The sequence below is a fragment of the Colias eurytheme genome, chromosome 2, assembly GCF_061535395.1.
Source record: "Colias eurytheme isolate Ceu_HAF_F1 chromosome 2, ilColEury1 Martin Lab GWU primary, whole genome shotgun sequence".
NCBI classification, from domain to species: domain Eukaryota; kingdom Metazoa; phylum Arthropoda; class Insecta; order Lepidoptera; family Pieridae; genus Colias; species Colias eurytheme.
The window spans coordinates 9169218-9186338 of record NC_142981.1 but is presented as its reverse complement, the minus strand read 5'-3'; the positions used below and the strand labels follow the sequence as shown (position 1 = coordinate 9186338).

Here is a 17121-nt window from a genome sequence, read left to right as displayed (position 1 = left end):
CCTTAATTAGGTTAAGATCAAATAATTTATACCACTCGGTATTTGTATCATGTTCAAAGGTAAATATGTACAAAACAGTCAATTTGGAATTATAATATGAAATTAAATGTGTACTTAGATGCCACGGATGGAACATAGAACCTTAGAACAAAGAAACTAAGTATTATGTTGAAATGTTTTACAAATGTGAATTGAAATTATCCCTAAACAACCTATATGAATAGCCCGGTTTACACGCACGCTCTTTCGCGCGCGATTCGGCTTTCACGCGGGAAAGTGCGAGCATTTAAACGATGACAGAGAGAACGAGATTGCGCGTCCACTCCGCACACACTCCAACGCGCCACGCTTTCCTTCGTTCAATCGCGCGCGATTGTCGTTTACACGCACAATCTTTCCTCTTTCCTCAAAGGCGCACGAATAATCGCGCGCGAAAGAATAAGTGCATAAAAAAACGTGACAAAACAATCCCTCGCGATTGCGCGCGCATGCTTTTCCCCGTTCAATCCCGCGCACTCAATCACGCGGTAAAGAGTGTGCGTGTAAACCGGGCTAATATCAAGAGTATTCCATACATTTCGTATTCATAAATGCGTCCTTCATTTTTTATTTTTCAGAAGTATAAAACATGACATTTTTATTAAACCCAATACACAGTTGTAACTTATAATTATTACAATGATTAATAATCAGTTTTGTTTTATGCAGTACATATTGAAATTAACACAATGTTATGAATGTAGTGTTTAACAGAAAAAAATTTATGTACCTATTCAATTTTTTCAAAATTTGCATTTCTATGCTACAAAATAACACTTTTTTACACATGGAATGAAGTTGTTTCTATCTTGCTCAGTATAATATATTTGTTCAATGAACTGTCTTCTGTCGTATTTTAGTTTTATCGCCTCCTACGGCGCCGGGAATCTCCATTATACCCGTTTTCTGTAAACAATGAGAGAAAGTTTTTTACATTATTATTTTTCATTTTCACAACTTCCATTAATAGACAAGAATACAGCATAAAATGACGGTAAGGACATTATGTTTATGAGTATTATTGCAATGTTAAAAAGTTTAAAATGTACTAAGTATGGTTAGAGGTGAGACTGCATTGGTTTTCAATATAACAAACCTCAATCGTATTCACCGGCGCTGGCGGTTGCCCTGGCGGTCATTGTGGTATCCCATGGAGCCATTAGCCATCGCGCCGTTGCTCTGATCCAATCCGTCCCCGTACGGTCTGCCGGGGCCGAAATTTTGTTGTCCATAATAATCCATGCCCATATTGTTTTGATTGTAATATTGATCTCCGTTGTCTTGTGGATTTCTTTTATTTTTGTTTCCGTAAGAACCGAAGGCGGTAAAGTTAGCGCCCTGCGGTCCGACGAAGTCGCCGTTCTGGGGGAGCATGCGCGGCAATAGGCTCCCATGGGATACGTCGAGACCGCCAGGATCGGGGCCGGGCGCGCCGTGGCCCAGGCCGCCCGAGCCGAGGCCCGCGCCCGCGTAACCCGAGTCGGGGCCGTCGCGTCCTCTTCCGCGCCGGCGCCGGTCGCGGCCGCCGCGCGCGCGGCCCTCGTCGGAGCCTAGGCCCCCGCCAGAGCCCAGGCCCCCGCTAGAGCCCAGGCCCCCGCCAGAGCCCGGGCCGCCGTCGCAGCCCAGGCCCCCGCCGGAGCCCAGGCCTCCGCCGGAGCCCAGCCCGCTGCCGTAGCCGAGGCTCTCACCTGAGCCTTGACCTCCGCCGTAGCCTTGGCCACCGGAGCCGAGTCCTCCGCCGCCGTAATGATTCGAGCTCTCTAGCCCGCCAGAACGTCCTCTTTTTCTGGAATCTGACTCTATGCCACTTTGTCCAAAACCAATTTGCCCATAACTTTGCGTATTAGAGGGAGCGGGAGCCGGAGGAGGGGGCGGGGGTGGAGGGGCGCCCCAGTTGGCGGCGTTAAGCATCGGATTTTGAGTGAAAGGCGGGGCCATCATCATGCCATATTGATCGGGAAAATATGTCGGCATGACGAAACCTTGCCCGTTCATGGCGGCCATAGGAGGCATGCACATGTTCATTTGAGGATTCATCGTCATTAAAGGTGGAATGACATTAGGTTGTTGTTGGAAATTATTTACATTTTCAGGGGGGGTACTATTTTCTTGATTGTTACTCTTATTTCTAGATTCATTTCTAGGCGGAGGAGGTGTCGCTTCTTTCGTATGAGATTTATCATAGAGGTTAGGGGGGAGCTGAGGGCCTATAGGCGTGGGCAAAAGCGGTTTGGGAGTAGGCAATAAGCCTTGTGACGGTATCTGATTCACAGCCGGAGCGTCCTTTATAGGGCTGCACTTGCCTGATCGAGAGCGGCTTCGAGAACGGGAGCGGGAGCGTGAATGGCTTCGCGACGACTTGGAGGAGCGACTTCTGGACGATCTCGAGGAGCTGTGTCTGCGGCGGCGCCGGTCTCTCGATCGGGAGCGGGACCGCGTGCGGCGGCGCCGGTCCCGGGAGCGCGAGCGCGAGCGCGAGCGACGCCCGCGGCGGTACCGACCTCCGCGCCCACGGTGACCTGACCGAACATAACATTCATTAATTCTTGTGTACGAATATGTGGTGGGTGATAAGTGATAACAATATCTTTGAAATTATTAAAACTCGATATGATTGTTAATTGTCATACGGAATATATAATTATGTAATATTTTACTTTAAATATTTAACTTTACACAATTTGGCAACTTAGTAAAAAAATTAACTTACGTCGCCCGCCACCGCTCCCTCGCTCAGCTAATTCTTGTAATTTAGGATTAACCACTTGTTTCGCTTCTTTTAAAACAGCGACAAGATCCCCAGCTTTTGCAGCATTGGAAGGTGTAAAGAAGGTGTATGCAGTGCCAGTCTTGTTTGTTCGTCCCGTTCTTCCAATGCGATGCACATAATCCTCTGAATTACTGGGGTAGTCAAAGTTTATTACAAACTTTACATCATCAACATCTGCAAACAAAAATGTGATTATTGAGTGAGTCATTAGTTTTACTCAACATGAAATAAGACTAAATCACGAAATAGCTTTCAATACATACCTAAACCTCTGGCAGCAACATCAGTGGCTACAAGTATAGGAGCTTTCCCACTCCGAAAGTCTGAAAATATGTTATTCATTTAATACAATATTTTTGAAATTCATTTTTTCCCGCACCTTGAAAATCAAACCAGCCAGCCATCCATTGTACTATAAAATTTTTAAGTATAAAATACTCACTGTATACTTATCAAAATATTTTTGAAATACACTGTAATACAGATATACAAATATAATATATAAATAGTTTTATTTCGAATACGAAAACGCTTCTAGATTGAAGAACAACAATTTAATTTGGATTTCACTGAAAAACTTTATCACTTATTCACTGGATAACATGTTTAAAATAATTTGTGCAGGCATACTGTTTGGGCCGGTTATATATTTGAGTAGCTTTTTCTATTATGATACATCCAGCTTTATATAGTGCAAGTTTCAATATAAAATTACAAATATGTTAATGCTATCTTAGCCTCATGTCTTTAAATAAATAAAGTTTAGATTATAATCTTTTAAGATAAATAGTGGAAATACATAAATTATACATATATATCGTAAATATAAAATGATTCTTAGAACTCAACAGTCATGTCATGCGTCTGATCTCAACGCTATCACAATAAACTTACTAATAAAAATAATCCGCAAGTTACAAAATGGCGCAAAATAACTATTAAGGAAAGTGGGCGTCCGGAAGCGCTTGAAGCGCAAATGGACGCGAACGGCGAGGGGGCGGCGCGCGGTGAGGGCCGAGCAGCGAGCGGCCGCCGCACCTCGCCGCTAGCGAGAAGCGGCGCAGTAGCCGCGTGGCAAGGCTCAGTGCATTGGGCTTAGCCCCGGCAACTAGACGGACGCGGCGCCCTTCGCCCGCGAGCCGCCGCCTCCGCCGCCTGCCGCAGCCCGCCACAGCCTGCACATGCAGACATGTTCTCAGATACTGTTCCCACTGCACTACATGCACCTGCCACACCCCACTGATCGACTGACCTGACACCGCTTCTCTTTACTCGCTAATTTAATATCAATCTTTAATTACTGTTTAATCGTTATTTTCAATCAAATTTCAAAGCTTTTAAGGATTTCAATCAATATAAAAATAAAAGAAATAAAAGATTTGCAGTCATTTACTAGTGACATCAGTCTTACCTTGCAATACCCAATCTCTCTCATTTTGAGATTTATCTCCATGAATACATACAGCTGGCCACCTGAAAATATTAAAATTATATAATCCATGTATTTTCATTTGACATTTTAAATGTAGCACACAATATCTCAATACTGAAATTGTATGAGAAATTCCTACGTACCCATCCCTTTTCATTTTTCTAGTTATATCATCTACTCTGCGTTTTGTCTCAATGAAAATAATAGTTTTATTTTCCTTTTCTGCCATTATTTCTTTAAGAAGTGTACTTAATTTTGTTTCTTTTTCATATTCCATACACACATCAATGATTTGTAAAATATTGTGATTTGCAGCTAATTGCAAGGAACCAACATTAATTTGAAGGTAATCTTTTAAGAATTCTGAAGCTAAACTTTGAACTTCTCTTGGCCAAGTAGCAGACCACATGAGTGTTTGCCGATCTGGTCTAATCTGTTCAATTATTTTTCTTATTTGAGGCTCGAACCCCATATCTAACATTCTATCAGCCTCATCCAAGACCAAATATGTGCATCTTTTTAAATTAGTTCTTGCACTTTCCAAGAAATCTAATAAACGTCCTGGGGTAGCTATTACAATTTCTACACCAGCATCCAAATCTCTGGCTTGAGGACCTTTTGGTGCCCCTCCAAATAAACATGTGTTGTGAATTTTGGATGTATTTGCAAATTTATCACAAACTTCTTGTATTTGTTGAGCCAATTCTCGAGTCGGAGCTAATACTAATGCAATAGGGCCATCTCCTCGACTAGATTTAGGTTGGTTATTAATGTGTACAATAGCTGGTAAAATATATGACAATGTTTTGCCTGAACCAGTTGAAGCTATTCCTACCATATCATTTCCACTTAAAGCTATTGGCCAACCTTGGGCTTGAATTGGTGTTGGTTTTGAAAATCCCATTTTATCAATTTCATCCATAACATAATCAGGGAATCCAGCTTCATCGAATGTCAACGTAGGTTTGGGAATGTTTTTACCCTTGAGAGTGATTTCATTAGAACTTCGCCAAGCTTCGACTTCGGAATCGGGTCTTTTCTCAACATCAGGATGAGGGATGTAAAAATCTTTCTTAAAAGGTTTTAATCTGCTAAGGTCCCATTTCGGTTTTCTAAGATTAGCGCCCGGATTGTTTCTCCGCCCTCCTCCGCCATATCCGCCGCCGCCGCCGCCGCCGCCGCCGCCACCACCGGAACCGAGACCATAGCGCGGACTACGACTACGACTTCTACTCCTACTCCTGGTTCGACTACGACGTCTATCGCGACTACGATCTCTAGAAATTTTGAAACATATTTAATATCCTGGGACCAGACTAATTAACAAGAGTAATTAATGCAATCGATATGCGCAAATGAATGTTGAAGTAACGTAATTATAAAAAACAAATCGTTTACCTGCCACGACCCATACTCTAAGCGATACCTCTGTTCTTTAAAACTGAACTTAAGTATACTTATAAAGATTTAGAACTATAATTATTGCTTTTCATAGGAATTCAACACTTCAAAACGAATCGGCGATAAATTAATCGATGCACACCAAGACGCCGCATGTAGAATACAAAATGGCGACGGAAATAGTGTTGCCATTAATCAATTTCCCACGGTCGCTGGGCGCTGCTGCTAAAAAATATCAAATAGGGAACTTTTAAATGTTTTTCCCGGGGAAAAATACTCTATATTAATTACTAACGGTCCGCCCCGGCTTCGCCCGTGGTACATATTTCGCAATAAAAGGTAGCCTATGTTCTTTCTCAGAATATTAATAATGTATTGCATTGTGAAAAATTGCAGAAGTTTTTGGACATCAAATTCTGGCCTATAATTTCACAGGCAAGTGTATATTTACGTTATTTACAATATTCCTCAATACTCATGCATTTACCTGTTTAGAATCATTTTAATGGCAAAAATCGTCAAATTTATCATCACTTTACTAAGCAATCATGTTAAATAAGTTCTTTTCCTAATACTTTCATCATTTTTCAACAAGTTTTCAACAAACAAATTTAACAAGTAAGGTAACCATGATGATGGGTTTTTACGGATAGCGACGATAATATATTGCTAAACAATATTATGATGAATATTTAGAACACCATTTTAAAAATTTTTATACTAGTAATGAAACAACACACGACATCGGTATTGCACTCACATGTTGTGGTTTGTTCTTTTTTACATTGAAATTTATACTTTTTAACCTAATATTTTTTTGTTTTACGTATTTCAGCTTTCCGAAAATGAAATAAAAAGAAATAAATGGCTGTCCATAGTGCCTATCAAGGGTAAAATTTATCAACATGCCAGAATATGCAGTTTGCATTTTAAGCCTGAGGATTACGGTCCAGAAAAAAAATACCTTTTGAAAAGTGCTATACCTTTTTATTTACCAAATTCTTGTTACTGCGTCTCAACTGATAAAGTAATTTTAATTATATTATAATTAACCACCATGAATGATGAAACCATTAGTAACCGTAAGTACAGCTCCTGAAAGACATACGAATTTCTGAGAACTGTAATATCGTTACCACACATCAACACTAGCGATGCAACTCTCCCTTTGGAATATTGAAAAGTTTTAGACTGAAGCTTGAGTAACCAAAACGATGTTTTAATGTATGTAGCACTCATTTTAATTAAAAAATCGTAGTATGAGATCAAAAGTTATCAAGCGTTATTTAAAACTATCATTCTCTACCAATTAAAATGGTATGTACCTATAAAGATGATAATTATTCATGTAAGTTGACCAGGTAATATTATAATATCAATACTGTTAAAAATATATGTCGTTATTATTTATAGACCATGATTTTTAGTTTTTTTTTTTATTTCGAAAAATCCTGAATATACAAACCAGTGTGATCACCCACAGAAAGAGACAAAAAACAACACTGACGTCATTCAAGGTTATATTTTCTTGTGACAAGTTAATGGTCATAGTGCAATCTCCAGTGTATTAGATATTATATATTAAGCTTCTTGTATACGACATTCGAATGAATGTGGAATTATGTATTTATCTTCATTTTACAATATTTTCTGCACGTTTTAATTTTTAATACAATATTCGTAAATCGTAGACCACTTCATTTAATAATCATTATTTTATTTTGTGGATATTGTGGATTTTAGATAAATATCGTACAATTTTATTTAATGATTAGGATCATCAAAAAGTCACTTGAAAAGGAACGTATTCAGTCGGGATCCATTTTCTGTTGTTGTGACATTTTGGATTTTACTGTATTCGGGTTTCAGCACCTAGGTACCTAAAACTAAACTTCTTGCAGGGCAGTGGGACTTTGTGAAAAGAATTTGCAATGGAATAAATAATTTAATATCCATCTATAAATATATTGAAACATAAAGCAGTGATGAATAGTTACATTAATGACTTATGAAAGAAATGTGATTTACGCTTTCAGAATATACACAATGGGTTGAAAAGCAACTGTGTGCGGCATTTACTCTTCACTTTTTATACACGTTATTTTACAGGTCCATTTTACAATCATCTAATATCAATTTATCGAAAATGGAGTTAGATGTATCACCCGTCGAAAGTATGGACATGGAATATTCAGACAATTCCTCTGAAAATAAATACTTGACATGCAGTACGAATGAGCAATATACTGTCATTCGCATTCCACAAGATAATGAAAAGCCTAGTAAACATTCCTCCAAAAAACAGTCGAAACGAAGGAAAAAAAGTTCTAACCACTCCAGGCCTTTACCAAGAATCATAGTTAAACCTTTACCTCCACCTCCACCAGCCGAAAACAGAGAATGGACGGCCGCGTCAACATGTACTGAACCATCTTCATCAAATAAACCATCAACAATGCGGGAAGTGTTGGCTAGTATCCCAGGTTTCTGTTTAAAACCAAGAAAAAGAAGTGGAAAAAAATTGTCCACAGCTGCTCAGTTACAACAAACTAGAGAAGGTTGTATTGACTTAGAGACACCAGACTCTATACTTGTTAACACCAATATTAGGCAATTATTAAATAAACATACATTTTCACTATTGCCTCCTTTATATCAGTGTAAACTTGGACAATTACTTCCCAATGTTGATAGAATTAGTTCTTCAGGAAGGTTAAGTTCATCTAGTCTTAATAATGAATTTTTTGCGCGTGCTTGCTTAGAATGGCAAGAAAGTCTCTCTGGAGGTGAATTTACACCAGAAAATCAGCAGAAAATGAAGACTGAAGCAGAAAAAGAAAAGAGTAAAATAGATCCTTGGAAACTTAAGCATTTCGAGCCATTTTGGGGTGAAAAATCAAGAAAGGAAAAATCTTCAACAAATGTAAATTCAGAACGACCATCATTAAAAACCACAATTAAACTAAGACCAACCGCATCAATAACTAGTAGCAGTACTGTACCCAAAGTTAAGAAAAGTAAATCATCAAGTAATAGCAAGAGAATGCGTTCTGTCGGAGCTGTGACACGCTCATCCTCAAAAGTTGAAGAAAATGATGAAGATTGTAGCATAGCTTCTAACAAAACTGCTGCTCCAATACCGGATTTGTTGCCTATTAAAAATACTAGGGGACACAGTCATGGCTATGTTGAATATCCAATAGATTTTAGTTTTTCAGATTCCTCTGTAGTTAGAAATGAAGATACTGTATCAACTACACCTGTTGATCCTCTTCTACTTCCAGACAGTGAAAATGAAATTAAACAAGATCTAGATATGACTGTAGTCAAAATAGAGGAATGCAGTACATCAAAAGATTTTGAAGAAGATAAGTGCAATGATTCTGATAATAATTACACTGAATGTAGTAAAAGATTAAGCAGTGATGATGAAGAGTACAGATTTTCAAAAAGATTAAGGTATGATGAAGAACCCACAACTCCTAAACACTTTGAAGAAGTAAAGTGTTCAACTTCTGATACTGACTCACTGGAAGGCATAAAGAGAATAAACAATGATTGTGATAAATATTCATTTTCTAAGAAAATTAGATTTGAAGCCAATCCTACTAATGACACAGCTTTCATTCCAAAGCATGCAGAACAAACAAGTTGTAATGGTTCTGACGTAGAGACAAATGAAAATCCAGATCAATTATACCAAAACAATGATAATGATTACCCAGAGCATGATATTGGTGACACTAACAGTGAAGACAGCAAGGCTACTACATCTGCTTATGAATATGATGAACGAAGTGTTTCTTCTATGTCCAGCTTAAAAATAGAGGCCCATCTTAACAATGTTTCTATCGTAAATGAGTCTAATGACCATGAAAGAGACTATGAAATCAAACAAGACCAAGAAAGCAATAATTTAAGCTCTGAGAGAGAAACAAGAAGTGAAGAGTCTAGAAATAAATTTGTACCTGAACTGTCTGAAAACAGTGAAAATGTTTACATGAATAACATTCCCACACAACCTGAAGCATCTCCAAAAATAACTAAAGATGAAGTAGATGAGGAATCCTATGAAAATATTGAAATGATAAAGGACACTGATGATAAGACACTGGTTCATCAGAATGTGGATTTGCAAAATGATGAAAATGCAAGTGTTCATAAGTCTCCTGAAAAATGTAAAGGTGTACAAGATGCTCCCAACTATTATGATGAACATTTTAAGGATGCTGAGTCATTTATCTTAGAGACTGGTGGCTTACCTATTATTACATCTCGTAAGTGAAACAATATATTTAAATAAAATATACTTATATTATATAATTTATGTATATCTAGTAAATAGGTACATTTTAATTTTATTTTGTATTAATAAATTTCGTAACTACTTTCGCAACTAAATATTATTCAGTTCCATTGATTAACATTCTTAAATATTTCAGAGAGTGAAGATGTAAAGTATACACCACAGCCTAATTTCATGGAACTGACATCTTATATGAGTGAAACAAGTAAGTTTTATTCAGATGACAATTGCAGAATAAAAACATATGTAGGTAGTTGTTAATTTGTATACTAATTTGTCAGTTAGTTGTCATTTGAAAATTGCTATGGTACTTTACTGAAAATATTATATTTTTTATGACAGTGAATCTTTATTTTAGATGTTACTGCAATAGTCACAATGCCAATTACACAGACTACTTCCTTGCCAATGATGGAGGTGACAAATACATCAGTAAGTGTGGCTTTTTATTTTAACTATTCATTAATTGAAAAAGTTCAACAGTAATAAGATTTGTTAACTTTTTATAGATGGTATCATACCCTGAAGACATGCAAGACCCAGCCAAACCTAAAAACTCTTCAATTTTATGGAAATCAGAAAATGAATGGGTAAACAATGAAAACATAATAACATTACATAATTTTTCCAACATGAACACAGACAGTGCAAAGTACGTGAGTGAAGACTCAAAAACAAGTATAGAAGATGTAAATATGAATGATGAGAATTGCATGTTTAAAGAGGAGAGAGATGCTAATTTTAATATGGAGTCATCAAATTCATCAGAGAGCTGTCAATCAATGAAAGACACGTTAAAGCAAGAAACAGATGCGGCACCTAGTTTAGTGTCTAGTACAACTGTAGCAAATCCTCAAGTGAATTCTTCAGTGACACACACAGTTAGATCTTCTGGCAAGAAATCAAAATCGGGAAAAGAGTCGAGCAGGTAAAAATCTATTGTCTCCACATTATCCCTGTAATAAAATACCATTTACTATGTTGTAAGAATAAAATTGAATTGGTTTACATTTAAATTTTTTTAGGAGTCGCAGCACAAACAAAGTGCCTCCAGGTGCAGTGAACCTTGAAAGGAGCTATCAGATATGTCAAGCTGTAATTCAGAACAGTCCAAACCGAGATGCCCTGCGGAGTCAGCTGAGGCCTCCCCCGGCGCTACTGACGAGACCCACGCGGCAACCTCGCCCACCACCTCCCGTTCTAGTTAGACAAGTGTCTGGAGCTGTGATACAACACAATGAGGTAATTCACACTTTAAAATACCATACATATAGCTAGTTTCGTGTTTTACAGAGACACTACACAGTATTATATGTAATTCGCATACACGCGCAGTTGCGCGTATATAGTTATATGCATGAAGTCCATTCATTGTTTTCATCTACTTGATAAGAGCGTAATATCGATGAAGTTTTTTGAACATAATATGGCAGACGACAAGTTTTGTTTCTATAATAAATATTTCTTCTTCCTTTTCTTCATTTATAATTAGAACCTAAACCTAAAATGAATTTTTAATTTAATAACGGTGTAATGAATATCATTATTGTATTGTTTGTTCCAGATAAATGAGAATCGGCCAAACAATATGGGTCAATATATTCTAGTTCAAAGAACTCCGAATGTTGCGCCTCGAGCATCTAGTGCGCCGCCCACCAATCAGAATATAAATATTGTAAGTTACACATTGCTTGCCCAAGGAAATGATTAGATAATTATTTTTTTACACAATATGTATAATTATAAAGTACATACTATAAATAAGGTTTTTTTGATCAATTTAATAGTTTCAATTTACTTATTTGTTTGAAACATGAATAACTTATTTATACAGCTATTCATATCATTACTTCAATTGTTATATTATTAATGTGAAAGCCTGTCTGTCTTTTTGTCTATTATGCTACCACGGCTAAACCACTGCACCGATTTCGATGAATGATCGATCCCTAAAAGGTTGAAATGGAGTATGAGGGTTTTTGTTCAGAATTTTTCCACTAATACAAACACACGGCACAGTTTAACTTATAAATATTATTTACAGAACGTAACACGATGCAGAAGCGTGGGCGCGGACGATTCGTGCGTGTGCAACTTGCGCGCAATGATTCTGTGCAAGAAGTGCGGCGCCTTCTGCCACGACGACTGCATCGGCTCCGCGGAACTCTGCCTCACCTGTCTTATACGCTGACCACACGAGCTCGTCCGAATACCTTGCCATATCCAAGCAATAGACTGATAATTATTTTAATTTTGTGTTAGTGTAAAGAGTGCAGTGATACATTGGACGGTAGAGTGAATTATGAAGCCAAATGGAATGTAATGCGGTTGTATGAACGGTGGTGCTAAATGATTTAAACATGTCAAGTCTTCACTTATTTTCGAGAACATTTTAGAACGGAGAGTGGCATGTAGATCAGGACTGTCTCTGAGACACTTTTTATTTATAATTCGGTAAAATAGTGTAAATAAATTGTATCATTTTGATAATAATCACTAGAATGCGAGTGTGGTAATTTTATGAATGAGCAAATGATCCTACAGCGATAGCTCTGTGGGATGTCTAGGTGCAGTACTAAAATATGTAAAAGATATATTTATACAGTGTATATTTCAAATTAATTGTACCTTTGTTAGCAATATCTAGCTTGTGGATGGATACATATTATGTATTACAAATTGTTTCTTATTATAGAGTCATTAATAATTAACAAAATTGTACGGGAAATATTTATACATGTGCACAAATGTTTTGTAGTGATATTGTTTAAATAAAAAAAATAGGTTATGTATGTAAATTTCACATGGGGATCTATATATAATTATGATTCTAACAATGAATGGTTATGCACCGAATCATAAATAATATATTTTAAGGTTTATGTTTGGATATCTAGTTATTAGAATAAGATAGTATATTTTTGCCATTCTTATAATTTTTTTAAAGCATCACAATTTTTTAAGTTTTCGCTCCTTTTCATATCAATATAATGGTACTCAAATCTATAGTCAAGTGAGATGCTTGGGGTTTTCGACAAATGTATCAATTAAGTAAAATTATAAATAGACTTAAATAATTACTGAAAATGTGAGTACATTTAAAAATACTTTATTGAAAGTATTTTTAACTAAGTACATAAAATTTCGTTCGTTCTATACATAATTTTTTTTGAAAATATTCCCATGTAAAGATATTCATTATTCACCAATTACAGTAGAACGCCGATTATCCGAATCGCCAATTATTATCGCATCAGTCCAGTCCAAGCATATATAAAAATTTAAAATCAAGTAATTTCTGTTTTGCTTTGTTGTTACAAGATTGAAATCACTGGAGTTCAGATAAATTTCAGATGATATTGTTGAAAGCATGAAGCAAAACCACGCAAAACAGCGCTCTACACTCCATATTGCGCTTTTTAAAGTTTATTTTATATGTAACTCTTTGTTTTTCTTTATTACCAGTCTATGTCCGGTTATCCGAATTTTCTATTATCCGAATCAATCCCGGTCGCAATTAATTCGGATAATCGGTTTCTACTGTATAAGAAAATTAAAAAGGTGTAGATACTAGATAGGTTACCAATACAAGATTCGATCTTCAAAAACGGCACACTAAAGCCGGCTCCTCACGTTCCTGCCGCATGGGCAATATTGGAATTGCACCCTTATTTGTTATGGGTATAGACAAACAGGGGCAATTTTTAAATTGGCCTCTTTGGCTTTTTAATTGCTCCAACTGCCGTGCAACCGGTATTGCTCCTGCTGCAAGTGTGTGAGTACCCTGCTTTACATGGCATAGCACGATTCAACTATCGTAAAGATCGAACTCAGAAAGAACAACTGAAGTAAACTGATTTTCTTACCAACAAGCTATCTACACCTTTTTACTTATAACATCATTGATATCCTCTGCATCTTTCTTGATATTGAATAAGGGAATATGACATTTATTATGCTGATTTTCAATTTATCATAATTAAGTGTTTAAAATTATATATATATTTGTACTGTTTTTTTTGTAAGTGTATGTACAGATATTTATTGTCCCGAGAAGGCTGATGAGTGTAACATCGGATATTGTTATAAGCGATTGTGTAGATTTAAATATATAATTGAAGCTATCTTGAAAAAATTACACTTCTGTGCAAATCTTCAGTAATTTATAAGTATGATTTTGTTAAATTAAAAATGCTAAAATATATGACACTCGGTTTTTAATGCAAAGTTTAGTGTACATTGAATATTTGATAGTTTCACACATATATTTGTATTTGTCCTTATTTATAGTACAGAAAATTGCTCATAGTGGTTTTAAAACCACCTGTTTCTTATATTTAAATAATAATCTACAAATTATTTTATGATAAAAGTAATGATAACATTAGCGTACTATTAAACTCGCAAAATATTAATGAAATAAGTTTTGTAACTCTTATCTTTGGATAATAATAGACTGAAATTGGTGTGGATTTCATACTTGCAAATTTTTTATACTTACATAAGAATAATTTTTTGAAAAGAATTGCTGCACACATTCATGCATCCATACTGAACTTATTTTACCTGACCTTAGTTTAACAAAACATGTAGGTACAAGTCAATAGATGTGCGCTAACACATTTTGTCCCATATATTGATAGACATGGCTCAGCTGAAATATGCATATTTTTTCATATCGTGTAGGTGAGCAATAAATACGTTTATAAATAAAAAATAATTTAATTTGGTTGCGCTACCTCGCTCTGATTCGCGCAAGCGAAATGTTGAGCATAAATACAACTTTCCGACATCACTAATCCGGGCCTTAATGTCCGTCCAGTCGAGTAGACTGGTCGAGGATCCTCTCTCTTTCGATGGAGTAATTCCACCTTCTTTGCTTCACAAATTTATTAACAGTTTAACTGTTGTGCCTGTGGCCTTACCGGCCGAGTAATCAAATATCACATCGGATAACGCATATTTTAAAAATTATTTACGGCTCACCTATACCTAAACTAAAGTGCCATTTTATACAAATATTAAGTCTTCGAGAACTTGCGGCTTTCTGCAATTATACAAATATTTATACCCTAGGCTAAGCTATGTGAACATTAGCATTTTCATAGTATTAAAATTGTCCCAATCAAATTTTCAGACCGATACTTTATTTCTTATCTTTTTTGGTAGGTAGGTACCTACCTATTTGCATATTTTTTTGTTTGCACGTTTTCTAGCTTCTGTAACAAGCGGTCTTAATGTTGATTTTATTAAAATATATTTTTGACATGGAGATATACTTGCAAATGATCGTGAATATAAAACGTTTTTCTGTATTTAGTTATAGGGTATTGGTAATTTTATACCTGCTCAGTAAATATGTTTTTTACGAAGTAGTTTTGTAATGTTTTGCACTCTGTGACAATCTGCGTATTTTCTTTTTTGTCCTGTTTTTTTTTATCAGCTTAATCTTTGTTAAAAAAGAAACGTTTTCTATTGTAAATATTCCAAGGAACCATGGGTTTACATTTCCTTGCCTTGTTGACACAACGTTTATATTATTTACAAATTATACATACATACCAAGGTGCACTTGCTGCTACTGTTTTTTGAATCTTCTGAAAATATCTTCATCACACACGTATATCGCCCGGCAAACTTCTTGGCCAAAAAGTAGCGTGGTGGGGGAAGCTTGCGCATATAAAAATGTACTAAACTTGATGCGCAAACTTCCCCCACCACGCTACTTTTTGGCCAAGAAGTTTGCCGGGCACTATACTGATGTACAATAGCTTGACCGCAACCGCTGTACCGCACCCCAAGTATGTGCGGTGAGGCGGGGACCGGGTAAGAAAGAGCACGAGTTAGAACTCGGAAGTCGGAACCATGTCGGAACTCTCCCCCGCCTCGCCGCGCACATACCTAAGGCGCGGTACAGCGGTTGCAGTCAAGCTATAGGTACAATTTAATCACTTTCAATATTAGGTTTTTTTATAGCAAATTTTCTTTTTGAAAATATTAATATGTAAACATGGCTTATTTGATATTTCATTAATGAAGCGTATATAGGCATAAGTATCATTTAAAATCTTTAATTTTCAGATGTAACGTCATTGCCGACAATTTTTATGTTAGGTATCTAAAATATTTAGTCTTTTATTAGAATACATTCTATTATGATTACTCGGTAAAGATCCGAAATATCAAATAGTGTTTCATAATTTCATAAATCATCTTAATTATCAATGAATAAATAATTGAGAATAATCCTATAAACTAGTATTTAATGACGTAAATTTTGGGGCATTAAATACCTTGGACTGTTTATTTTTAGAAAACAAAATTACAATATAATTATGAACCAGTGAATTTATTTATCATCAAAATTATATTCACTGATCACCCAAATATTTCACATGAAAATGTTGGTGGGCTTGCTACGCTCGAAGGAATTTATTTCAAAACAGATAGGTTTATCGGAATACGTATAACAGTAATAACTAGTTCTATTTAAGTTTTCACATCATACATTTATTATGTACAAAATTCGCAATTGTTATTTATTGGTATAAGTTAATTTAAGCACATGAACACTTTCTCTAATTAAAATTATGTTCTTTAGAAATTTTGCGTTTTATTTTTTGATACATATAAAGTTCTCTTTCTAAAAGAAGCACTTATTATGGACATTGTACTAGGTCTAGATCTAAAAACAGAATCTCATATAAATAAAAAATCTCACTGAATGAATATGAAAGAAAGGCAGTTAGTAATTAATACGAAGGAAATATAAAATGTTTTAAGTCCATTAAGTTACCCTATGTATTTTTGGATAGGTTTATTTTTTTAGAAAATAGTACTTATTAGTATCCTACTTCCTACTAATATTATAAAGGCGAAAGTTTGTGAGGATGTGTGTGTGTGTGTTTGTTACTCTTTCACGCAAATTCTACTGAACCGATTACAATGCTTATTTCTTTTCGGATGAAGTGATTTTTTATGTGTGTTATAACCTCGTCCTTTTTCACAAATATCCATTATTTATAAGCATATTGTTAGCGTTAGCTACTATTTGGCTACTTTTAACCCTATTCTGTGATATTGCGTTCTTTGGAAATTGGACACATCTTAATAGTCTGGACTCTGGAGACTGGAAAAAGTGGTAAATTCAAAAAATCTACGCAACCATAACTT

General features: G+C 35.9%; 2 protein-coding genes across 3 annotated transcripts; one reads left to right on the top strand and one right to left on the bottom strand.

Annotated features, from left to right (window-relative positions):
- Positions 1 to 536: 536 nt before the first annotated feature.
- On the bottom strand, positions 537 to 5836 carry LOC149910587 (uncharacterized). The gene is made up of 7 exons (XM_090115327.1): positions 5640 to 5836; positions 4385 to 5518; positions 4221 to 4282; positions 3073 to 3132; positions 2750 to 2983; positions 1136 to 2558; positions 537 to 945 (listed from the first exon to the last, which is right to left on the bottom strand). The coding sequence occupies exons 1-6, from the start codon at positions 5651 to 5653 to the stop codon at positions 1147 to 1149; spliced, it is 2916 nt and encodes a 971-aa protein (XP_089971453.1). The 5' UTR covers positions 5654 to 5836; the 3' UTR covers positions 537 to 945; positions 1136 to 1146.
- A 1617-nt stretch (positions 5837 to 7453) lies between these two features.
- Asx (transcriptional regulator additional sex combs) lies at positions 7454 to 16552 on the top strand. 2 transcript variants are annotated; one of them, XM_090115317.1, is made up of 8 exons: positions 7454 to 7518; positions 7752 to 9919; positions 10085 to 10153; positions 10307 to 10380; positions 10458 to 10876; positions 10974 to 11190; positions 11513 to 11623; positions 11993 to 16552. In XM_090115317.1, exons 2-8 carry the CDS (start codon positions 7789 to 7791, stop codon positions 12137 to 12139), a joined length of 3168 nt encoding a protein of 1055 aa, XP_089971443.1. In that variant the 5' UTR covers positions 7454 to 7518; positions 7752 to 7788; the 3' UTR covers positions 12140 to 16552. The 2 variants fall into 2 exon arrangements, with proteins under 2 accessions (XP_089971443.1, XP_089971436.1); XM_090115310.1 differs by having other exon boundaries at positions 7460 to 9919.
- Positions 16553 to 17121: the final 569 nt, after the last annotated feature.